General features: G+C 37.3%; 1 protein-coding gene across 1 annotated transcript; it reads right to left on the bottom strand.

The window, feature by feature from the left end:
• Positions 1-10,239: 10,239 nt before the first annotated feature.
• LOC116174824 (endoplasmic reticulum metallopeptidase 1-like) lies at positions 10,240-22,354 on the bottom strand. Its single transcript, XM_031492827.1, has 11 exons — positions 22,154-22,354; positions 21,560-22,109; positions 15,588-15,757; positions 13,522-13,732; positions 13,160-13,468; positions 12,885-13,114; positions 12,654-12,834; positions 12,264-12,604; positions 10,885-11,203; positions 10,662-10,840; positions 10,240-10,616 (listed from the first exon to the last, which is right to left on the bottom strand). The coding sequence occupies exons 1-11, from the start codon at positions 22,160-22,162 to the stop codon at positions 10,458-10,460; spliced, it is 2,658 nt and encodes an 885-aa protein (XP_031348687.1). The 5' UTR covers positions 22,163-22,354; the 3' UTR covers positions 10,240-10,457.
• Between the last annotated feature and the right edge of the window lie 4,523 nt (positions 22,355-26,877).

The following is a 26,877-nucleotide window of genomic DNA, read 5'->3' as shown; positions in this document are numbered from 1 at the left end:
CTAGTACTACAGAAATGTTCCTTATTCCAATCCTGTATAGGAGGTGGGAGTTGTCAACAATATTCATAATAATTATTATTGAAGACCCAGTAGTAGTTTACGTAAAGCACGTGTCTTCAAAGGAAGTGAGTCAGATTATATTCATACTAAAAGACATAGACAACTTGTAGAGGGCCAGTATTTGTGGGAACACTGACAATACAACTTTAAATGTAAAAGGCGCGGCGTATGTAAATTGCCTACTTTTGGATAATTGAATAAATCAACATTTTTGTAAAAAGTGTTTATTAGTAAAATAATACCGGTCATGCTAATAGGAGCGCCGTCATTACTTTGTGACGTTCTCGTTTTTGCTCTGTCTCCAGTTAAGTGTTCTGGTCCATTGATTTTTGAGCGGCAGTGAAAATGTTTCCCAAAGAATGAAAGACGGAGAAGGCAAGATGTCGGCATAGCTGACAGTATTTGAACACCGGCTATGTCACATCGAGCCAACTTAAGTCTTTCAAACTCATCTCTTAGCGATTATTGGGGACCATAATCATCAGCATCAACACCTGCAGGTATGTAGTCTCATAAAATTAAAATTGCAAATTAAAAAAAAAGAATGTAAAAAACTATTCCCATATTTAGAAAAACCAATTGCGTGATTTAAACCGTTCTTCTTATTGCAGTAATAATATGCTTAAATAAAATTTTATATGAATGCGTGATCTGAATTCTTACATACTTACTTGCTGGAAATGCTAAACAATTTAGTATCGCATTCCTGCAGTAAGGGCATCGTAAAGATGTATGTGATTTCTTCACCTTTGAGAGCTGGACCTCCTCTTTTACGAAGTAGTGTAATGTATAAATGGTCAATTTCAAAGTGAATTCTTACTCAAACCTCAAAATTATGGTTCATTTAAGTTAAACCCCTCGAATGGTAAAGCAAGGCAAACATTTCTCCGTCAGTTCAACTGCCCGAAATCATTAGCCTTTTTAACATTATTTTCGGGGACTTCGCACTAATTGTAACAAAGGTTATTCCGTAGGTTTAATGTTCCGTTAGCTGCTTAATTGGCTGAACACCTCTTTTCTCATGTAAAAAAAGTAGCGTAATCAATTTTACTCTGAGAAACGTTTTGAAGACAACAAAATTCAGTATGGGCAATTCGGTGGGCAAAGATAAAAAATTATTGGATCTCTGGAAATAATTTTCCGATCGTATAATACATTTTTTCAGGTAGGAATCCCATCATATGTTGGTTGTTGCCGTTTTGAATTCTCCAAGGGGAAATAAAGCAGAAAAATTCATTTGCCATGCTTAAACCATTGGCTTTGCTGTAATACGCGCCTGAGAACTTTCTTCGGGAATATGGCTCGTATTTCCCATCTCCATCGTTTCCGATATAGTTCCGACGTACGAATCTCTGGATATACTGCATTCGTTAGGACGAAGCCTACGATACTTGCAGGCCGGACAGCTCGAAAAAGTCACAGTGAATTTTTTATTCCCGATCCGTTTAACATAGTGAAATTTCAATGGGAGCTTGTCAATGGTACACAATTAAATTATGGCGTTTTTTAATTTTTAATAACACTGGGAATATAGTCTAGGCGATAGAGACTGTAAAATTGGCAAACTGGACATTTTGAGGTGGAAAAGAAAAAAATGGTGGAATATGTTCAGTTAGGTGTCAAAAACAACATATTAAAAATCCCACCCTCCAGACCCTGTGCTAATGGCTCCAGCCACCCCACCATCCCCCAAAAACCGTGTTTTCGCTCTTTTTGGCTGATATCTCGCGATCTATGAGGTCTATATGAAATAATTTTTAGCTGAAAATATTTCTCGGGAAATTTCATACAAGGTAGATACTCAGTAGTTAGCCTAGGTGTACCTCTTAGCCTAGAAAATTCATAAAAGTAGGCGAAAATCATCATTTTCGTGTTTTTTTGCGGTTTTTTGCAAAAATATCGCGACCTTCAGGGCTAGATGAAATATGTTTAGCTGAAAATGCTCTTCGTGCAATTTCATACGAGATAGGTAACTGAAGAGTTGGCGTAAAGTCACCTTTCACCTACAACTTTCATGTGTGAGGAAATATTCATTGTAAAACAAAGTATTTCTATGTACCATTTATTCACGTAAAAACAGTATTTTCATATTAAAATATTCACACATTCATTTATACCTCAACGTAATCATTACCCTTATACTTATCCAAATCAATTCGTACTTTTTCGATCAGACTTCTTAATCAAAAGTTATAGACTAGAAACCAATTTCGAAAGAAAATTCAAAGGGCTGTAACTTTTGAACTAGTAGCCCAATCTTGGAACTGTTTGAAATTATGGATTCTAAAGGCCACATTCTATAGGAAATTTTTTTTCCGGGTGGATCTGAGACAATTTTTTTTTTCGGGGCTCAAAAAAAGGCAGTGTATAACCTTCCTTTTTTACCAAAAATCGACTACACCAAAATTTCTTGGGAAAACACTTTTTCTTATTAATTTGGGTGCGTAGAATCCAAATCAATTCGTACTTTTTCGATCAGACTTCTCATTCAAAAGTTATAGACTAGATGCAGATTCCACTTCTTCAGGCTCTTCGACGTCCTCTAGTGGTAGTGGGCCGTCTGAGATTACCGATTCGTAGGTCTCGTCTTCCGCTTTACCTGATGCATGGGTACCCTGAAGAGACGACGTGGCATTTAGGCACGATGTTCCATGACACTGGACGCAGAGTTCATTACACTTCAGACCTACAACAAGAAGCATTATGTCAAAAAAATGTTTATAATTATGTATACGATTATAATATTCTCTCGTGTGTCCTAAGTGTCCGGTAGAGAAGGTTTACCTGATTTCTTGCAACTGTTTCAGAAAATCAGGTAAACCTTCTCTACCCGACACTTAGGAGTTAGGACACACGAGAGAATATTATATTCGTATACTTATTTATAAAATTTTTTTGACATAATACTTCTTGTTGTAGGTCTGAAGAACGAATTCTGCGTCCAGTGTCATGGAACATCGTGTCTAAATGGGACGTCGTCATTTCAGGGTGCCCATGCAGGTAAAGCGGAAGGCGAGGAGAACTACGAGTCGGTAATTTCAGACGACCCACTAGCACTAGAGGACGTCGAAGAGCCTGAAGAAGTGGAATCTGCAGAGGATAATGATTACGTTGAGGTATAAATGAATGTGTGAATATTTTAATATGAAAATACTGTTTTTACGTGAATAACTTTGTTTTACAATGAATATTTCCTCACACATGAAAGTTGAAGGTGAAAGGTGACTTTACGCCAACTCTTCAGTTACCTATCTCGTATGAAATTGCACGAAGAGCATTTTCAGCTAAACATATTTCATCTAGCCCTGAAGGTCGCGATATATTTGCAAAAAACTGCAAAAAACACGAAAATGGATGATTTTCGCCTCCTTTTATGAATTTCCTAGGCTAAGAGGTACACCTAGGCTAACTTCTGGGTATCTACCTTGTAAGAAATTTCACGAGGAGCATTTTCAGCTAAAAATATTTCATCTAGCCCTAAAGGTCGCGATATATTTGCAAAAAGCCACGAAAATTGATGATTTTCGCCTCTTTTATAAATTTCCTAGGCTAAGAGATACACCTAGGCTAACTTCTGAGTATCTACCTTGCATAAAATTTCCCGAGAAATATTTTCAGCTAAAAATATTTCATATAGACCTCATAGATCGCGAGATATCAGCCAAAAAGAGCGAAAACACGGTTTTTGGGGGATGGTGGGTGGCTGGAGCCTTTAGCACAGGGTCTGGGGGGTTGGGTTTTTAATATGTTGTTTCTGACACCTAACTGAACATATTCCACCATTTTTTTCTTTTCCACCTCAAAATGTCCAGTTAGATGTCTTTATCGCCTAGACTAATAATTAATTTTCAGGTTTAAAGTCTTTGAAGATAAAACGATGATAGTATCTTCCATGTACCTTTACACTATCCAAGCCTTTTGTTCATTCCTGAAAAACAGTGTAACCGTTAAATCAACACCTACTATTTCGAAAGCACTTGCATTCCTTATTCTATTCTCTGGAAGAAATCACTGATCTGACTGTTCTACGACCTCCAAGGGTCCAATATGTTTCTCGCATATGACTTAGTACAGTTTGTACACAAACATGACACATATGAGGTAAAATATTTCATGCGTCGAGGCATGTCGCACTACTCTCCGTCTATTAGGTCTAATTCTTATTAACCCACAATCATCCTTGAAAGGTAACAAACATGATACAGACTTATTTTGTTCGTATTCAAAACCTAAGTCAAGTTGAATTAATGCAATAACATCCCAATACAGCCGAAAATAAGTTTCGGGTTAATTTCCCACTGCGATACATGCAATTAAGGTGGCGTTTACAAAAAGTGCAAAAGTTGCCTTGCGATTTCCTCAATAACTTTGTTTCGAGGTAAAAAAAAATGAACTTCTGTTAACGACCGATGGTTGCTAAAGGTTTAAGCTTGTGAATGAAGTTAAATTTGATAACAAATTATTATCAGTGTGTGATAAAAATGAAAGATATATATTTTATATGGGAGTTTTTAGCGCATTTTTGCAAATTTATTTGTAAAAATGATCAAAGTCCTCGTGTGAGATCGAAGGGACTTCAGCGCATTTTTGTGTGGCAGATCAGTGTTTTATTAGCCAATATTGACTCCACAATCAATAAGATCTTGCCGAAAGCTACCACGTTCACTTTGTCGGTACCATTTTCTCACTTACCGTGCACTCGCAATTCGCGTTTGAAGTTTTGACTCCACCATCATTAAAATCCTTTGGGGGTTACCATATTCCCTTTGTCGACACCCACTTCTGATCACCCGCAACAATTCGGATTTGAAGTTTCGACTCCACCATCAGTAAGATCTCGTCGGGGGTTACCACATTCCCTTTGTCGATACACAGTTCCGACGTCCCGTTCATTCGTAATTCACATTTTGGTAGATTTCGCTAAAATCCCGGCATAAAATCGTATTCAACTTTTGGGTACTTCACATAGCTCGACCTTCTATTAGTGACACGAGAAAGAGAGACCGCGATTCGCGCTGTAAGAAACTTTTGGGCGCCCAAAGTCGTCTACCCCTCGAAGCGCGCCGCGCAAAAGGTGGTTTATGTCGCCCCTAGGAAAAAAAAACAAAATTCCGCGACGCAGGAGTTGTGCGCGTTGACAAGATCTTCCCGACGACACCAATTTGAAAACAATCGGAGAAAAACTGTAGAAGAAGATAGATAAAAACTGAAAAATCTCCAGGTTAGTATAATACGCTCGGGGATGGCGTCCAGATGTCGTCGACTCCAAATCTTGTAGCCCCATCCCTAACGTTCTTAATTACACGGCCCCGATAGTTACATGTACACTCCTTGTCTTTTTACAAGCGTTTTTCTACGGGCGCGCATTTACTGCCAGCCAGCCAGCCAGCCGACCAGCCAGCCAGCCAGCCAGCCAAAGTGAGATTAAAAGCTACTTTTTACAAAAAAAATTTTTGCAAAAATGCGCTAAAAAGTAGCTTTTAACCTCACTTTGGCTGGCTGGCTGGATGCTAATGTGGGCGCGTAGAAGAACTCTTGTAGGAAGGCAACGGGTGTACGTGTATCTACAAGGCCGTGAAATTTGTCAACCTTAGGGACATGGCTACATGATGTGGGGTTGGCGACATCTGGGCGTCATCCTCGAGCGTAGTATACTAACGTGAAGTTTTTCAGTTTTTTCCTATCTTCTACTACAGTTTTGGTCCGATTCTTTTGAAATTGGTGTCGTCGGAAAGATGTTGTAAACGCGCACAACTCCTGCGTGGCGGAATTTTGTTTTTTGTCATAGGGGCGAAATTAACGACCTTTTGCGAGGCGCGCGCACGTCTTCGAGAAGTAGTCAGGCGCCTTTTACCTTCCGTTGCGAACTCACGCGGTTTAACGTTTCGTGAATCTCGAATCGCTGTCTCTCTTTCTCGTGTCGCCAATAAAAGTGAATTGCGAGTGAACGGGACGTCGGAAGTGGGTACCGTAAAAGAGAATGTGGTAGCCCGCGACACGATCTCACTGATGGTGGAGTCAAATCTTCAAACGCGAATTGCGGGTAAACGGGACGTCGGAAGGGGGTACCGTCAAAGGGAATGTGGTAGCCCCCGACACGATCTTACTGATGGTGGAGTCAAAACTTTAAAAGCGAATTGCGGGTGCACGCGGAAAGTGGGAAGCGGTTAGTGAATGTAGTAGCCTTCGACAAGATCTGTTATTGATGGTTGAGTCGAAAGTGGCTAATAGAATACTGATCTGCCACACAAAAATGCGCTGAAGTCCCTTCGATCTCAAACGAGGACTTTGATAATTTTTTAAGAACTTCTTTTCTAAATAACGGCGAAAGTACAGAGGAATTAGCTAAATAATTTTTGTTTCGTGCAAATGTCGGAACATTATATATTTGAATGAATGTTATTTCAACCAAAACTTTATACCCAGAAGGAAGTTATTGTGGAAACAAATTTCCAATTTTTCAATGTAAACGCCACCTTAAAAACAAAACGTATTATCCACGCTATCATTCGAACAATTTAGTGAATTTGCTAAAGACACGATAATACCAATTGGAATAAATCAAGATGACAATAAGTGGGGAAGTTTTAACCACTCTCCCACCATCTTGATTTCGCAATGTTTTTACAGAGCATCCCCGGGAAGGTAGATGACCTGGATTCATGTTACCTGGCACATCCCTCCACTGTTCTTTAGAATTATCCTGACGATTTATCCACGCCAAAAGTGTAGATGAATCAGACCAAAAATTGAAATTAACTTAATTATTACTAAAATCAGTCCGATACTGATTTAGCTGAACGACATTCTACAGTAGTAACAACTAATTCAAGTCTAGAAATATTCATTTTTTTAAACTGGAGTTCTCTTAAGAAAGATGCTACTGCATAAGATAATTGTGAAACATCACCAAAAAGTATAAAGAGATATATTAAGCCATTCTTCTATGCCAAAGGGAACAAAGCATAGTTTTAATTTTATTTCCGATTAAGAACGGAAATCTTTCAACCCATTCAGAAATTCATTTCTTATATCAACTTCCAATCTCATCCTACTTTTCTCCCACATTCTACGAAGAAGAAGTTTTGGTAGTAACGTAACTTCGACAGTAAACCCGATAGCATCAAACACTCTATCAGAAATAGACAACACTTCCCTTTTTGTAACTTTTTCCACGTTTATATTTAGAAAATAGTCTAAAGCCTAAAACATTAAATTCATTCACGGACTAACACCCTCACTAATATTCAAAGCATTAGACTTTAGCCTCTCACCGAAGCCGGCGGCGCGGTGGTTGCGTTGCCGACTGCTATTCTTCAGGAATCACGTGCCAAAACCCTTAGGAGACTTCAGTTTAGTTTCATTTTCAAAGGTACTCCATATCTTTCTAACTGACGCTGTTGGGTTGCATAATACTTATTGCAATGAAATGATACCGAATAGACAACGATCGCAGAACTTACTTGCCCAACCAAACTGTTTAAAGTAAAAAAGTAATTTCACTAATTACATAGGTCAGTGTTCATTAGTCATTGTGATGAATATGCATAACTAAACATCGATTAGAAAACGCAAATATAGTTCTGTTTCAGCTCTAATTAATCTTTCCTTTTCAGCTTCTAATCTTTTTTTCTTTTCAGCTCTAATCAATCTTCTGTTTTCCGAGGATGCTACATCGAAATAATCTCAATTTGTATCACACTAAGATTTTAGAGGTTTATGGTTTACTATTGTTTTTTTGTGACTATATGCTACAAGGAGATTTTTAAATTCATTTGTTTTGATGCCATTTTACCTATAAAAGTTTGCTTTTTATTGGCAGTTATCTGTCTTTTCTTAAATGTTAAGATTTGTTCTGTAATTTACACGAAAAAATTAGCCCCGTCTTTCATCTCTTCAAGGCGAATAGGCGGCGGCGAGTTGTGTCTCAACAGTGATGTACTCGTAGTTTGACGGGTACAGCAGTGACCGTCCACGCACTAAAATACAGGAGCAGGAGATGAGGGCCACAAATAGAGCATGCATTGATCTCATTTTCTTCATAGATTGCACAGCGAGTGTGACCCATGCGGACTTCATAAGTAACGTCAACAAGGCCTTGCTGAAGTCGCACCACACCAATACGGGTATACCAGCGGATCAGGCGGAGGACGACACGGACGTGCTTTTGGTGTAAACAGTACTCGAGAACGTCTAGACTTCTCTTGTAATTTTAGTTGGCAATGCTCATAGCATCTCATAATCATTCAATCTATATGGTGCATCCTGAATTGTCTAACCAATCGTCAAAACTGTACAACACAGAAATCCCAAACAAAATCGGACATATGAAGCACGTTGTCCTTTTTGTTAACGCTGTTATTGGTGGAGACAGAACATCTGCAATTTTCAAACATGGGAAGTTAATGTCTTACAAGCTACTGGAAAAAAAATAATGCCCTGAAATGAAACAATTAGTTGTGTAGCATCCGACGGCCCATGGCATGGGAAGAGTCGCCGATTTAATATTTATTATTTCAGCTTCATGAGGCAGCTAATTAACCGTTAGATAACAATTAAATGGATTGCAGCAAAGGTTATCAGGTGAAAAGTGTCTCTGGATGCGCTCTAATTTTTGGCGTATTTTCCTCAAAGTGAAAAATCGCTATTGGCTACACTTTGTCGGCCGTCACACGTACTTCTTCTGCACGACTAAATCGATTTGGGCGATATGCGGCTCCTTTGAAAGGACTTGGCGCAAGGATTCCGTGCGTACCACTAGGATTGGTTATGCGCATGCCGCATGCGTAATGTCAAAAATTTGGTTTATATTTATGAATGAAACAATAATTATGTAAACACTACGAATGTAAATGAAACTTTGTTATTTACTAAAACTTTTAACCGACATTTGATACATAGGCACCTAGAATAAAAGCAAATTTAACGCCAGTTTCAAAATTTGGTTTTGTGCATGCCAACTTATTTACAGCTGTTCAGATTTTGTATCTTTAGCAACTTCGTCCTTTTTTTTAGCCGTATACCGTTTTATAATGTTTAAGGTAAACGTCTGCTCCCTTTTATTCATATGGGCCATTAAGTGGAACTAGGCTACTGTAAGCATTTTTTTCTTGGTAGATGGATCTGTAGAAAAAGGTTCTTTTTGCCTACATCTTTGCATGTAGCTATCCAGTCAAGCCATTCTGGATTCGTCGATCTGAGACGAGTCATTTTCCCAATCTTAGACACTTATGAAACCGTTTTTTTAGGTGTAACTCACGATGTGGTGGTCCAAGAAAAATTTTAACAAACCAAAATCCATGATCAGTCTAGTTAGGTCACTTTTAGAAGCACTTAAAGATATCGTTTTATTTTTTGTTTTTCATCTTGATGTGGTGGTCCAATTTATTGGATTGGCCTTTTACCTTTTTGGGTCCTCCATGTGAGAATCCATCACAAAAATTCGATTGCTCTGAAAAGTAGGTACATACATATAAGACCCTGGAAGGGGTTTGTTTAATTTTCCACATCTAGAACAGCAAAATTATAGCAAGTATATTTTTAAAGTATTTTATTGCAACAATGTTTGTAAATTTTCAACAAAGGATATTCGCGAGAAAAACTTGCAATTGTTAAAAACTAGTTGTCACATCAAAAATAGGTGTATATCAATTAGAGCAAAGGTAACACAACAATTTAACAAATTTCTTAAACTGTACCAACTTTAAAAAAATTTAAAACATTAATGTAATTGATCCTAGTGTGTTAATGGTGTTTCATATCACAAAGTTAGTTATGGTACTAAAGATACCACGTATGTACAGTAGTTGAAAATGTACCTCCCGTGATTTAAGTATAATTCAAAATTTGGGTAACATATTAACAACAAAGAGGCATTTTTATGATATGTAGCTTACAGTTCTAGTATAGAAAAAATTGTTCGAAAAACTTCTTAAAGCAAACCAAAGAACTATATATACAAGAAATGACACTTCAAGCAGTATAAATGTTCTTTAAGTCTATTTTCTCTATCAGTTCTATTTAAAATTTCACTCTAATATGAGCAATATGCTTAGGTAGGTAACTCTTTCTAATCTCACTAAAAAACAATCTATTCATTCTTTGTAAATCATATCTATAGCATACACTATGTAATGTATTATGATTATAAGGTTAATTTGGAACGTTCAAAACTCTTACTATTAGTCATTAACTGTAATGTTTTAAGTAGTTAAGTAGAACTAAATTTCTAATGGAAATATCTTACACTCCCCAAAGAGGTAAACAATGAAAATATAAAATAGTTTAAAATTATGATAATACTTTTAAAACCAAACCACAGCACAGCTGTTTTCACCGCATTATACTCAAACAAGACACCATAAAAGACTAGAAAGTTTATGTGTAATTGCGCATACTTAGAAAATCCACGTTTCGACTGTCGATGTCCAATACGTCATAGCGGTCCAAGGAGGGAACCTCTTAATCATATTGTCAAATACGGGGGAGACCTGCTCAAATTGGTAATGTGAAATTATACCAAAGTCCATTATTGCTCCCGAATGATTGCCTGGAACCTGGAAAGCGAAATGAGAATCGAAGTGATAAATGAGATTGGTTACTTGAAAATCCATGGAAAACACGAGTGGGACCGAATCACCCGCATAACAATAATATATGAAGTACGTGAATCTGCCATTCCAAAGAGGCGCCGCAGCTAGTGGCTTCTCGTTCACTAAGCTCCAACGTTCAAGTGTAACGCCTAGCACTGGAGAAACCATTATTCCCATATGGAATGGTCCTACAACTCACAATTTAGCAAAAAGCCTACAGTTTCTGAAATACCTGTAATTGATACTGTAACCCTTTCGCCATGGGAAATTTTCTCTCTCTTTACTAGTGTGAGACTACTAGTCTCTTTAATTGTAACCGGTGGGCCAGGAATCCAATGTGTTTTAAATATAAAGTTTTGTACAGGTACCAGGTAAGGTAGCCCACAATAAAGGTACTTGACACAATCTTCATCAACCAATCGTGCAGCCTTTACTTCGGGAACATATCTTTCTACACTGTATGGGCTGTTGATATCCATATCGGCTATCCAGTATCCAGTTTCTCGACCGGTTACATCACCACTTATATCATGGAACGTTCTTTTTACATGCTGTTAAATTATTTTAAAGTTTTTATATGCGATTAGACATTTTAATTAAGAAACAATTAGTATCTACAGTGGTATAATTCGCTACAATTTCTTTATTAAGTCTGAGTGGTTAGTTAGAAGAGTACATACTATAAGGGGTGAATTTTTTAATTTTTCATTACTTTTCTATCTTAAATTTTTCACAATGCATTTTTTTTATAACACATGTCCTATACCTAACTGTAACATTTACCAAACATTTTCCCTTATCGGGTTAGCAACGCAGTTTGTTGCGCCGTCCACAAGCGCGGCGCGGTTCCCGACTGGACAATGTATAGACCAGCTTACAATTTGCGTCTTAACTTTTTTGTAGCATCATCCTGTCCTCATACCTTAGACATTTGTTTTGAAAGTAATAATTAATTAATGTTATACTTTACTATAGGGGTATTGCTACTTGTTACAGACAGCTGTTTGACCAGCCATTTATTATGAATGCACGTTCTTCGTCAAGATGTTTCTTGGTTCAGGTGCAAGCACTATAAGGTACCGAATTCAAAAAGAACGAACTAAATATAATGAAAACTGTAGGAGTAGTTAAGCCCTAGGACGGACGGACAGAGAAAGTGGCTACAATAGCGCACCCAACTTCGTTGTGAAATGCGCTAAAAATAGGGTAGTAAACTGTTAGGCAGTATAAAATCAAACCACAAAAGTTTAAAAAAATTCAAAAAAGTAAAACCGATTGACTAAACAGCATTTCAGGAATAATTTATAGACCCGCAATCTCTAAATGCACAAATTTGGTATCGATTCTGCATTTAACGTTTACTCACTATTTACATTTAATTTTTTTTCTAATAAAAATAATTCTGCGTTGTTTTAAGGTAGTGAGGCCCCTTAATGTGATAAAAAAACTTTATTACTAAAATATTGATTAAAAAATAGGTGGTAGGTAAGTACTGCACTAACAAAAAATATTAAAATCTGTAAAAAATGAAAAGTGGCAAAGTAGCTTTTTAAAATAATGTATTACACCAATGTAAAGCCATATTATAGAAAAAAGTAAACATTTACTTACCGCCATCATAAATCTTTGTGGTGCTGGAGAAGCCGGATCGCCAGAGTATGGAAATCCGAGGGGAGTAAGAATAAGTACCGCAATTGACAACAGAAATGCTCCGAGTAATAAGCTGAATACCCTTTCTACACTTTTTACTAGAATAATAAGAGGAACAAGATAGCTTATTAGTACGGAATAAAAATAAGTGATTAAAAGTGCAATTAAATATTCCGAATTATATGCCGCGCCAGCTCGTCCCATAATAGGAAAGCAGAGGTACAATGCTCCTATCATTAAATAAATGCTTTGTACAAATGGCAGTCCCATAACAATTACGTAGTATAGGAACAATTTCAAGGCTGAAAAAATATTCAGAGTGTTTATATCCGGAGTATGTGACTAACAAACCTGTCCAATTTCCCACAAACTTCATTATCAGTGAACCTACAGCAGGAAAGAGAGTCCAAAACAGTAGCAGAAAACTGGAACGGATGCGGAATATGATTCCAATAATCAACATAAAGCTCCATATTGACAGGTAGGCATCATATAATAACCTAAATTTGACCCATGGCGACGATTTTAAATCCTGGCATACAATTTCTATTAACTAAATGATCTACCCTAAAATATACATACCCGATGGTAATTGCGCGCGTAAAAAAACATTGCTGCGAATAAAACTAGCGTTACAGGAACAACATACAAGAAGAAAACCCAAAATGGCCTCGCGTACCAACTCATAGTACGCCCCAACGCATTTAAGCAAAAACTTATAGCGAACGACACCAGTATAGCTGCTAACCCAGTGATGAATATTGCAACTATTGAAGCTCCAACCTTTTTTACGTATTGGCCATTTGATATTGCTGAAAAAGAAATATAAGGATAAGAATACAATTTAAAATACATACCATCCGTAGAATACGCTTTTTTCATGTTTTCGTAAATCGAATAGAAACTGAGAATAACAGAGGAGATATTGACAAAATCGGCAATATGCATGGGCCATCTCACAACAAAAGCGCCCAGAAAATCGAAAAAGACCAGATTTCCGGGGCGATAACGTTCCACGTCATTTAATTGGTGGCCCATCGCCATACCTCGCGCCAGCGCCAATATGTTGTCACCGGTTCTTTGCAGTGTGCCTAACGGTATCTGATCGATCGTGTCAAATCTTGTGTGGTAAACGTAGCCGTTTGACGACCAAGCAAAGTCTAAACCTACAGAATGCGCAGGTTATGACAATGTTAACAACGTTCGAGTAATATATTACCTGACACGTTCCCGAAGTCTCTGAATATACGAAAGTCGGTATCGCCAGGTATTAAGCCGCTTTGAAAAATCTCCTGGGCCAGCGAAGAAGCGTAAGGATAAGGCACTTCCTCAGAATAAGTTTCCAAAATCCAAGGATGGTTAGGTCCGGCTTGGAAGAGTAACTCGCGCCCACCGGCGCCGCAGGCTTCGATGTTTATAAAAGCTCTGACCTGAAAGTAATGGAAGATTTGGACCACATTATCAGTAGGATTAAGTAAATGTAGTGTAGTGCGCGAAACATGCACCGCCGAGTATTTTTCGATAGGAAGAACGCCTTGTATCCATTGGAGGTTTACCAATTTTGAGAGAGTAATTCCAATGCGCACTTTTGATGCACTTCTTAAGCATTTTTATCCCGAACAAATTAAAATTTAAAAAATCGCGAGAATGATTCACGTGGTGTGCGTCTTTTTTGGGATAATCTGTTGAGTGTTACATTGATGCCACATGTGTAAAAAGTACCAAATTTTCGATATAGTCTGCGCTTTAGATTCAACTAGCAAAATGTTACTAATATGCAAAGTTCCCGAGTCCCGTATATTTTTACCCCATTCTGATAACGCCAAAAAAAAACAGTTGCAATTGAAAAGATGGATACATAGACGTCCTCCATTCCCCCGTTGCGGGTAGAGGAAGCGCATATGATTTTTTGAAACGTTGAACTGAAATCGACTTTGAAAACTCATAGCTCATCATCAATGATAGATAGTTATAAGTCGTTCAGTATATGAAATGTGTAGTGTAAGTGGCAAAATTTCACTTTCCTTGTTTGACACACTTGTGCATGCGCGATTCTCCCCGAAAGCTTTTCAGAAGAATCGAAGAATGTGTACCAAATTTGGTTCAGCCGTTTACAGACGACCGGCCGACAGACTGACATAATCGAGATTTTGTTTGATTCGGATTCCTTGTGCTTCAAAACGTGTATGTCCGTTAAAAAAGTGGGGGTCATTTTTTACCCCATTGCAATACCTCCCTTACTAACGCGCGGGTGGTTAAAAAACACCGAGCAACTTCAAGGAAATTAAGGGAGTTTATTGCGGTGCTAAAAAATTTGAAAATTCAAGTGAGATTATCTCAATTGAGGTCTCAATCTTGGGTGAGTTAAATTAAGGGCGAGGTCATAAATAAGACGCGATCTAAAAAACAAAGAAACAAAATAAATTCCGTGCATCATTGTGAGCGTTTGCCTTAATTCGCATAAGGAAAATACATTGGACCGCAGTGATGAGTGGCACACGTGTGATTACTGTCGGAAGATTAAACGGCGACAAACAGTTTCCATTCCCAATTTTGTAAAAAAATACAAAAAATATATTCACGTGAAATATAATACCAGTCCACCATCGCGCGTAAGTAGGGGAAAGTTGAATTTTTTATCTACGTACACCAGTATCAACCAAAAGTACCTTGACAATAGAAGATTTGAAGCAGTTTTCAATTTCGATAAGGAGATCTCTTTACATCCGGGCGAAACGACAAGAAATTCATCTCTGCCGTTTACGGTTTACGATTCGACTTACCTTTGATCTCACGCAAAGCATGCATTCTTTTATTTATATTTAGTTAGGGAGGACTCATCAGCTCGAAACGTGAATAAACAATGAAATTCTTTAGTCCTGTAATTCCAAAGATGATTAACGTACAAGTCCTAATTTTCAGGATTGTATTGTATAAGAAATCGGTAATTACTTCAGACCGCTGTTGATGAGACGAGAGACCTAAAAACGTCAGTACCTAGGGAGTGCCACCCATACGATACCTAATAAAAAATGCAATAAGAAATAAGACTAAATGGTCGCATTTGAACATCAAACCTGGCAAAAGTAAAACCTAATAATTATGTGCTACAAAAAAGAATTGGTGATAATAAACACAAAAAGTAAATTGTTTCAATTGACGTTCTATTTTCAGCAACTGCAAGCTTCTGCGCCATGGACAAGGACAAGGATTATAGCCTGATAGAATTCCCAGGCTATAAATCTGCCAAGATTCTCATTATCAACTAATAGAAAATCAATGTACCTCTTTTGCCCATTTATGTTGTGTAATGAAACCGTGCGACGCCGGCATGAAGTTTTCCTCGCCTCCGTTGAAAAGAAAAATGATGTTATGGCGTAAAATTTTTTCAGACTGTGAAAGAACCCTCAGCATCTCCATCATTACCGCGCAGCCGGCTCCATCATCACTTCCTCCTATAAAAAAAAGCTTCTTAGTTGCAAGAGTGCAATGATCTAGGTCATATTCATAAAAGTATTTGTTTCAGAATAGATTTTAATTATTAAATCTTTTAATTGTCATACTTGACACTGGAATTGATTTCAATTAAAATTCAACTTGTTTTGTCTATGAACAAAGTCGGCAATAGCTACCTACCTTAACAAACCTCCAAGTACTTTTACACACGAATTTACCTCGGAATTTACATTCATTTTGTAAGGCATTGGTGAGAGCCAATTCACCTGTGCACATCGACCCAGACATCGACATACACGTCTGCACGAACAGGTGTCTATTTGTCTATATAAAGGAAAGCCTTAAAATAGAGATGCTGAATGTCACCTTCACGTGCAAAACTATAATAATATTAGTTGTGTCAACAGAAGTTGATGATGGAAAATCGAAATAAAGATAATTCAGTGACATTAGACTTACAGAGATAACCAGAACATTTTCCCTACTAGAATGAATGTTCAAAATTTTTCGTTTGAGAAGTACCTACGTCCCCAAGTCCTAAAATATGCGGTAACATAGAATAATGCAACAAGGGTTAATCTAGGTCCTTTCTCTTTACATCTTAGTTAATGCTCTATACTTTTTAAAATAAAATTATACAAGACAGTGGTTTACCATACGGGACGAATTTTTTTTCATTTTCACTATGGGGATCTCATAAACCGTAAGTGATACAAAGTCGCTAAAATGCAAAAAGGTCAACAAATAGCGAAGTTATTGTAAAAAAATTGAAAAATGGCATTTTCGAGAACGCGCTGACGTTCATTTATTTTCAAAGATATCATAGAAAAATTTTATCGCAGCTTTCTGAAGGTACTAAAAATGTATGACTTGTGGGTTTCGAGGTACATCGCAACTTTCTTATTTCTTATAGACGCCATACTGGATTTTTATGTCACCCAATAGAAAAAAAGAAGCAAAACCAGTGATACGAAACACTTTCATTTGAGAATCAACCTTGAATTTTGGCTTTACAATGTATTTCTTATGACAAGAATTCCATATCTTGCTTGGAATTATTTTTGATTCAAACCAAATTCGTTTCTTTATTATACAGCATAGTCACTACCAACACGGCCATGGAACTATTGCCATGAGAAATACATTGTAAACTTCAAGGCAAAAATTCAAGATTAATTTCCAAATGAAACACTAAGTATGTATTTGGTATCGCCGTCTTTTTTAATTTTTTTCTCTACCGAGTGACGAGCAAATATGTCTATAAGAAATCAGAAAGTTGATGTGATTTATTCGAAACTCACAAATCATAAAAATTTTATTTTAGCACTATCAGAAAGTTGAGGAAAAATTACTAAGGGTTTGTTAAAATTATTTTTTATTAATCAAAATCATTGAAAATGACATTTTGGGGTTTTTTTGCCATAACTCCCATAACTTAGCTATTTGTAGAGCTACCAGAAGCTTTGAATAGGAAAAGTAATCGGCATAAAATTCTGCATAACTTTTGCTTATTAAGCAACTTTGAATCTCTTACGGTTTGCGAGAGCCCTATAGTGAAAATGGAAAAAAAACCTGTATATGTAAAAAAGGAGTTAAAAAATCAATTACTGCTTGCGTTAAAACAAACATGAGTTTTCAGGACCAAACCAAATAAACTCTTTTCGTTCTGGTCTCTGGTCTGTACTACATCGTAGGTATAAGAAAGAAACCACAACAAAGAAAGCTTAAACTGGAGGACTAGTAGTAGTACCTACAGACGGACAAAGTGCGGACAATAGCATTCATTTTCTTGCATTCATTTTCTTTTTGGAAAATGCGCTAAAAATAATTCGTGTAGTTCCAATTTGTTCGAGAATGTGTGGTTGAAGATCTCCTGATGATTGTGTAATAAAGTCCCAAGCGATTTCGGTGCCGCCGGAGGGTGGAGAGGGGGTTGAAGGTACAGTTTTGGGATTTTTCGGCTATATTCAGAAAATGGGGGGTCGTGGGAAAAAAATTTCTCATCAAAATCGAAACCTCATGAAATTTTCTACAACTTTATTTCTATACTTTTTTCCAAAAATCTCATCGTTTGCCAGTTACGGGCTCTTGAAGGTGACCAATTTTCAAAAAAACTCGCATTACCTGTTCACTTTTAACGTAAAAGTAGATAGTTGTAGGGAATTAAATTTCCTTCAAGAATCATTGACATGTGTGGTATTTACGCTTCGACAGTTCAACTTTATCTACAGCAAAAAGGAAGTGAAATTTCGCGAGCGAAGATAATTTCCAATTCAGTTGTACGTACAATTCCTTTCCATGAGAATCGTCTACGTCCCCTTCACCTTCTGGTAGGATTGGTGGAGAGTTAAAACAGCCCCTTTGGCAGTTGGTACAGTAAATGGTGCAAAATATGCCAGCATTCTTGCACCCACAGCTAGCCCTGCAGTTGGTAGTAGAACAACGGCAAAAAATGATTCATTCCCCACCCTCTGGCATCACCGAAATCGCTCGGGACTTTATTACACAATCATCAGGGGACCTTCAACAACACATTCCCGAAAAAATTGGAATATCAATAACGATAGCGTATTTTCCTCGGTATTTTCCTTGTTTAAAGTCGCCTCCCTTGGACTTCTCGTATTTATTGGTTTATTAGTTTCATTGGGCTATATCTAGGACAAACAAAACTGAAAAACCAAAATGTTTCCTTAGTTCTTTGCTTTTTTGTATCTCCGTATCGATAACACATACCCTTTCCAATGTTGCAAGACTTTATCAAAAATTCTTACCTCAGTCTACATTCTTAGTTCGATTTCGATACTATAACTTTTTTTCGCACGAAAAAAGCCGTTCGACAGTATTGTTGTTAAACACACAGCGTGTACCTCGGCGTGTACTCAGCAAATTTGATAAAATTCTTGACATTTTTGTGTTCCGGTAATAGCAGTTGAAATTACAAAAACTAATTTTGAATTCATTAATTTCGGATACTAAATTTCGTCGAAATCCTATTGTGCACAATTACGGTAACCATACTTCTAAAATATTTCTGGTTACCAGTGGCGTATCAAACTTATGTTTTTTTAAATGAAAATGGATCAACTTCCAGTGGCGTACAAACTTAGGTTTTTTTTTAATGGAAATGGACACACAACCCACTCTTATTGAAGAATTGGAAAGTACCCACTTGAAGATCACTTATTTTTTTATGTAACATAAAAAACATACTACTTATATCTTTAACTTTAAACGCTGTTATAACCTGGTTTCTTCAAAAATTGACCGCTTTTCGAATTTTTTTTCAGAGAAACTAAATCGCGCAGGCGAATAGGTATTGAGGGGCACAGGCTAAAACCTAAATCTAATGCAAAATTCGATTATAAGTAACATCTGCTGCTTGTGAGTTTTCAATATTTTGAATAATCAGTACAATTCTTTAAAAAACCTCAGGAATCGAAGTTATTTGTATTAAAATTTTATATTAGATCACGTTATCAGCTTTGTACGAAGCCCTAGAAGGGACACACGAACGAAATAAAATAATAATCTAAAATTTCGACTTCTAACACGAAATTTTAAAGCAAAATTTCGAGTTATCTCTCGAAAATTTAAAATTTCGACTTCTAACATGAAATTTTAAAGCAAAATGCGAGTTATATCACGAAATTTTAAAATTTCAACTTCTAACACGGAATTTTAAAGCAAAATTTCGACTTTCATCACGAAATTTGAAAGCAAAATTTCGACTTTCATCACTAAATTTTAAAGCAAAATTTCGAGTTATCAAAATTTTAAAATTTGAACTTTTATCACGAAATTTTGGGGTGTGTGAAGTTGCACGGTAATGGAAGCAACTTATGGCACTAAGTTGCGCTTTTTTTTTTTTAATTAACTACGACTTTTGTAGGTACTGCCGTTTTTACCAAATTCTGTGTTCAGTGGCATTTTAAAAAAAGACGCGCCCCGTTTGAAAGAGCACAACTTGTGATTATAATTATAACACAAAAACCGTGCATTATAGAACAGAGCAGCAACAACGAAGGGGATGATTTTGTCACGAAAATCCGAGCGGAAATCATTATAAGCGACAATGCACATTATCACTTGAGTCAATAAGCAAAATCTTAGTTTCTGGGGCACTGAAAATTCGCGTCTGATGCAAGAGTCATTACATCCATTCAAAGCCACTGTGTGGCGCGCGGCGTTCATGCGGGAGGAGTGATTGGGCCGTATTTTTTTGAGGACGCCGCGCCGTTGGCAATACGGTCGGATCGAGTGCTGCTTGGGGTGTAGTTTGAACAAGACGGTGCAACCGCACACAAAGTCACAATGGATACTTTGAAACGTTTCGCTGGTCGTCTAATCTTCCGTTTTGGCGATTTGGCATGGCCAACAAGATCGCCCGAATTAACTGCCCTAGACTTCTTTCTTTGGAGCTATTTGAAGTCGTGGGTCTATGCTAACGATCGCAGCGCTAGAGGAGAATATTCGACAGGAATGCGAAGAGTTATTGCCGGAAATCATGGGGAGAGTCATGGAAAATGCGATAAAACGAGTATAAATGTGTATTGACATTGGTGGCAGCCACTTAACCAATATCATGTTGTCCACAAAAAATTCTAAAAATCCAAATAAAGATTTCCATCATTCAACATCATTTTTTTAATTTAGTATAAAAGCTATTCAAACACAATGTTGGATGATTAATTTTGCGCCATATTGTATAAATGACTTCAATTCATTCTGTTTGTTCAATATTTTAAAAAAATAAGTCAGGCATCCTTCAAAAACGAAGCCAATTCTTGAATTTGCATGGGATTTTATCACGGGCATTATCCATGGGGTCGCTAAGTCATCCATGGACATCAAAGGATAATTTAGCACTGTTTACGTCTAGGTTTACGTGATAACATTTTTGGTGATGAGTTGATCCTTGTATGCGCCCTGATGTCTAATTTTGCTCCCTCACTAACAAATGTCTTTTCCTAGCTAAGATATACGGATATCAGAGGATGCCCACACAACTCTGAACGATTTCCACGCGATTACAAGATTTCTGTGTACTGCTGGATAGTTATACTGAAAAAGCCTGGGAAAAAGCTGCCTTTGATCTATATTCAATTTGCCCATGTACAAGGCGAGATCAGTTTGAATATTGTTAGGGGATTTCGACAATAAAATGCGAGATAAAATGTGCATAACTGGTGTTTTAATGATAATAAAAAACTCTTTAACTGTTTTGTTCTTAACTACATAAAGACGTTCCCGACCAAATCAAGAAAATCATTAAGAAATACGTATTGAATGATTTTTGCCAAAGAAGTTCTGATACTATATTGGCCAATTTAGGCTCGAATTTAGGTGTAATCATTGGGGAAGTGGGCAGTTATCAAGACAGAAAGTGGGCGTACTGGGCACAGTCCTGTTGGGATCTGATTTTGGCTCTGATATAGGTAAAGTAGGTACCTATTACTTTCACATAAGCAAAATTCCAAAAAACCAATTTCTAGTTTTCCTGTTTTTGAAAGAATTTTTTGTTTGTGTGTAAGGAAAAGTGCAGCAATCGCTTTCACAATTGCAAGACAAAAAATATTTCTATAGGTACACTTAATACAACCTTGAATCCTTTGTACAGGTATTTAGAGTACATTGTCCCCGAACAAATCAGTTTGAAAAGCAATGAATCATTTAACAAATAATAACTCACACTCCCACATTAACAAGTTGCCATGCTCCACTTTAAATGCTAATCAGTAATGAGCGTACCTTGTACTGACCTGTAGATAAATTAATAACAAGGTGAATAAGAAGGTACTTACCGGGGCTCTGTGAGACCGTATCAAAGTGACAGTTTAAAAGCAAACTGTTCGGCGAGTTAATCCGAGATCCCACCCTGACAATAATATTTTGCATGTTTCTGTAGACATTTGTCATTCCATCGAGAAATGCAAGATTAAAAGCTCCACTGGCCATTTGTACATCTAACTGAATCACATTATTTTCTTTGGCATTTGCAATAATCGTCTTGATCTCCCGCTTCAAGAGATTTACAGCTAATACTTCGTTAGCATAACTACCGGCCACTCTCGGACCTAAGGCAGTTAAATTCTTCAATAGGTTGTAAGCTCGTTCCGATATAAATCTATCCGGATATTTATGCTCCTCTGCAATTTTGATACCGGGCGGTAATTGTTTTTCAATTATTATAACGGTTATTAATACTGCAAACAAGAGTCCTAATAGGGCCAGTAAGTACGAAGTGGGTAAGGGAGGCTCGTCGAATTTGCTGTCGTGGGATTTAACCTTAGAATAGTCACTGAAGTTATCCTTCAAAAGGGGTGGTTTGAAACGTTGACGAAGGGTGGAATCCTACAAAATTAATTTAGTGACCCTGATTAAGAAGAATAGCTTACCTTGGCCATGGTCTTATTAAGTCAATGGAAATCTTGACCTCGCACTAACTAACTATACCACAATTAAAAGCTATAAAGGCAATCTAAATGATAAGTTATACAACTTCATTGTTATCAAATTTTATCAGTACCACAAATCGCAATTCGTTAACAGCAAGTTTAACGTTCGAGTATTTCAATGAGACTGTCAGAAACAGCTGATCGCGCTACCGCGGTTCGCGCGCATGGGGATTTTGTATTCAATCTGAAGGTGTTTGCCTTTGGGTACATTAAACTCGTCAATTAATCTCAATTAATTTTGGTTATTTATTTATATTCACAACAGAATAAAAATCACATTTCCGCCAAACGCCAATTTTGAAAGATTTTAAATCTGGTAAACCCATAAGCTATATGTAACTGCAGGGACAGGGTCCTGTGGGGCTAGGAGCCTTGTGAGTTGTGAATAGTGGCCTGGGGTGCGGAAGTCAGAAAAAATCAAATCGAGATCAATTAAAATCACAAAACAATAAATTAATAAGCTCAGAAATATTAACAAAACGAAACTGATGCCGTAAACAAACAGAATCTCGGAAAACTCACGTTCCCTTTCGTAATATTTTCTCATACCCGAAGGGGCTGGGGAAGGTGGAGCAAAATGTCCCCACAAGAATTATTTAAAATCAAAATGTGTTTGTTGTCACTGAAGTTAGCTTGAGATTTTAGGTTCGGATTCGCAATATTACCTACAGTGTACCTAGCCTATAGGTATGATATAGGTATGATATCGAATGTAATGAAGGGTATTTTATTAAACAACAAGGGAAGTCACTAATTGAATGGTCAGAAGTCATTATTAAAATGCGACAAATATCTACTGTAAACTCACCTTTCATTACAAACGCCCCTGTAATCTACGCATAAGGGGTGACATGGCAGCATTCAGTCTGGGGCATGTAAACAAATATCGCGACTGCTTACCGCGATCCTCGCCAATAAATTAAGTAATTCACCGGGGGGCGTTAGCCCTGAGCTGGTCCTAAGCTCTCCTGGACCTCCGAATACTCCCGTTGGCAATTGGGGTTGAATGGGTCGTTGGAGATGACTTCCTGAAGGGTTAAGATGGAGCTCATACCTATTTGGGAAAGGGTTACGCCGCACGCTCGTGTATTATTTAGGATACACATCCCGCCTTGGCCCTCTGACTAGGACCCTCAGCCAATAGATCAGTAACGTCGATCTATGTCGCTCATTGCCCTACCTGCGAACACACCTGCAGGTCGAGCTCACCCCCGAACTGTTTTTGTTAACAATGAGGCTTTTATGTTTCGTATTGCGTCGACACGACACCATGATCCTATCAACGGGAGCTACCCGCGGGACCGCGCGTCATATGCAGATAATGAACTCTAAAAGCCTAGGAATATATCCGGATATCTGCCAAGGGTTTTACCATAGCCAAACAACAAAGGAAGGCCAGCACGATGGCCTGCACAATACACTCGCACCACCAACCCGTGGGAGACACTCACGTTAAAGGGCTATTACTCCAAACTCACTCATACGTCCGATGCTGTACTTAGCATCCCTTATACGATCGTGATCAGAGCGCGTACGCGTGTTAACTGCCTTAACAGTTAACACGATCCCTTCTTGCACCCATATGTGCAGAATCGCGCATACCTACTTGACCAGCCAGCTTGCCACATTTATCAAATAGGGGTTGCGTTGACATTTTACTTTTTCGTTATTAAGGACTACCCTAAAATATCGTTCTTACACGAATTATGAATTCATCAAAGGAAGGGTTTAAAACACATACTTATTAGGTAGGTACGCGTAATGAAAGCAATATCAATTAACTACGACTAGCATGCAGATGTTACCGGAAAACTGCGAAATCCGGCATTTTGCGAAATGACTGATGCCGCAGGCAAAGAGGCAGGCTGCATTGGTAATTTCGCGAAATGCCTAGGGATTTTGCAAAATACCGGATTTCGCATTTTGCCGGTAACACAGATACGTTGGTAACTTGGTATACCTTTACAAAACGACAAAAATGATCAAACTACATACCCTACCCCTTATAAGTTATTATTCGATAAGCTTATTCCTTTATAATTAGGGACTTTAGTAAACAACCACTTATGATAATCATGGTATATCCACTTCTGCAAATAGGCCCTTTACAGATAGCTAAAGGGACGAATCTACTCCCCAAGGGTAGGGATAACATCACCAATTCTACAATTCTTGATCGAACAGCCTGTAAAACCACGCAAAAAATAAGAATCATTTCTGCCAAGACAGGTTTTGCAGATTAAGAGGTCGACAAGGCGGATCTACCCTACAAAGATAAGGGTAGAATTATTACTTCTGCAATTACGTTTGTCACAGGCTGGAAAAACTTTTAGAACAGTACCTATGCAAAAACTAAGAAACATTTCTACGAAGACAGATTATGCAGATTCAGGAATAAAAGGACGAATCTACCCTTAAAAGGTAAGGGTAAAATTATTATTTATGCACTTAGGGGAAGGAACTGTAAGAGTGCGCACTTAAATCATTTTTGTCCATTAATTAACAGTTTATACAAGGAACTTGGAAGAGGTCTTAAATAACAATGTGCATATTTCTTTAACTTATTTACTGTAAAAAATATGCAAATCAAAACGTTATTAATAAACAAAATCAAATTAACAAATTATTGCATATGCGTACTCTTAGCAGTAGGATGTTGGTAAGGACGCAGAAGGGTAATCTGACTACGCGGTAAAGTCGCACACATAATTACCCCCTAGATAATTTGAGCAGGATTCATGCCACCATTTTTCGCATTTTCCACATTGGGCGCCGTTGTTTTATTTTTTATAAAATGGTTTCCTCTTTCTTCGATTTTTTTCCTTTCATTTCTGGTCTCCTCTACTTTACAAATTCTCCTGTATTTTCGTTAAAAACTATATAGGTACTTACCTAATTTTGTTTTCTTATTGGAATTAAGCTTTCTTGACCTTAGATGCGTTTGCGTTTTTATTGTCTTCATAGCTCGTGTTTATATTGAGTGCTAGTCAGAACCTTCGACCTATCAACGGTTCTTCCTACTGCATATTTAACGTGCTATGTACTTGCATCCCGACTATCGTAAATTTCTACAATAATGTTTTCGTCTTGGTGGATTGCTCTAAAAGGATTGACTGCTGATCTTCATATTTCCCGCCAGTGACTAGTGATGGTGCGAAGTCCTCATCATTCAAAATGTTTAAATTAAGAAGCCAAATTCCGGTTGATCTGATGGCATTCACTGCCTTTTTAGCGCATTTCCACAAAAATAAAAAAAAATGCGCTATTGTGGCCACTTTGTCCGTCCGTCCGTCCGTCCGTCCGCTAACTTTGCGGCGCTACTAGTTTTTTGTCTTAAGAGCTATTGTTCTACTTTTTTCGCTATTTGGTTCGTTATGGTGTCGAGTCTTGTACCAAGGAAGGAATTTTTTCTGTACCGCTTACAAAAAAAGTTATTGTAAAAAAAAACAAAAAACCGTTTTTTACATGTTCCATAATTTTACACTTTTGCCGTTTATTAACGATCCTAGAGATTGTTTATAATTTTGCATTGCTATCTGTCGCCTGCCGGTTGGTCTCTCCGTCTGTTCCTTTGTCTGTCTGTCCATCTATCTGTCCGTGTGAACGATAACTTTGTTTAGAAATGTTCGATCGCTTTACATCTCCGTTAGTTATGAACTGAATTGCATGAAATTCAATATGGGCATAGATTTAGCCATATAATACGCAATGCCAAAAGTTGAATCGAATCGATTCAAAAATCACAGTGCCCTTTTCGCATCTCGACCATTTATAAACCGAATTGCAAACTTTTTTACTTACAAAAGTATTTGAATGAAATTTGATACATAGGCACTATAAAGGAAAATCAAACGGCCAATTTCAAAATTTGGTTTTGCGCATGCGCAGTGCCAACTTTTTTATTTATGGAAGAATTTAAACGAAATTTGATACATAGGCACTTGGGATAAAGGAAAATCAAACGCCAATTTCCAAATTTGGTTTTGCGCATGCGCAGGCCAACTTTTTTATTTATGGAAGAATTTAAACGAAATTTGATACATAAGCACTTCGAATAAAGGAAAATCGAACGCCAATTTCAAAATTTGGTTTTGCGCATGCGCAGTGCCAACTTTTTTATTTATGGAAGAATTTAAATCAAATTTGATACATAAGCACTTCGAATAAAGGAAAATCAAACGCCAATTTCAAAATTTGGTTTTGCGCACGCGCAGTGCCAACTTTTTTATTTATGGAAGAATTTAAACGAAATTTGATGCATAGGCACTTGGGATAAAGTTTTTTATTTATGGAAGAATTTAAACGAAATTTGATACATAGGCACTTGGAATAAAGGAAAATCAAACGCCAATTTCAAAATTTGGTTTTGCGCATGCGCAGTGCCAACTTTTTTATTTTTGGAAGAATTTAAACGAAATTTGTTGAAACATTGTGCCCTTTTCGCATCTCGACCATGAATTGCAAACTTTTTTACTTATAAAAGTATTTGAATGAAATTTGATACATAGGCACTTGGAATAAAGGAAAATCAAACGCCAATTTCAAAATTTGGTTTTGCGCATGCGCAGTGCCAACTTTTTTATTTATGGAAGAATTTAAACGAAATTTGATACATAGGCACTTGGGATAAAGGAAAATCAAACGCCAATTTCAAAATTTGGTTT

Source organism: Photinus pyralis, unplaced genomic scaffold (assembly GCF_008802855.1).
Source record: "Photinus pyralis isolate 1611_PpyrPB1 unplaced genomic scaffold, Ppyr1.3 Ppyr1.4_LG1, whole genome shotgun sequence".
NCBI lineage: Eukaryota > Metazoa > Arthropoda > Insecta > Coleoptera > Lampyridae > Photinus > Photinus pyralis.
Note: the sequence above shows the minus strand (reverse complement) of the source record. Positions and strands in the feature narration are given on the sequence as shown.

Excerpts from the sequence above, each read along its gene's own strand:
- LOC116174824 (XM_031492827.1), bottom strand. Across the intron at positions 12,605-12,653 it reads GTTTGTGGGAAATTGGACAG|CCTTGAAATTGTTCCTATAC; the intron begins GTTTGTTAGTCA and ends ATATTTTTTCAG. Across the intron at positions 10,841-10,884 it reads GGTTACAGTATCAATTACAG|GACCATTCCATATGGGAATA; the intron begins GTATTTCAGAAA and ends TGTGAGTTGTAG.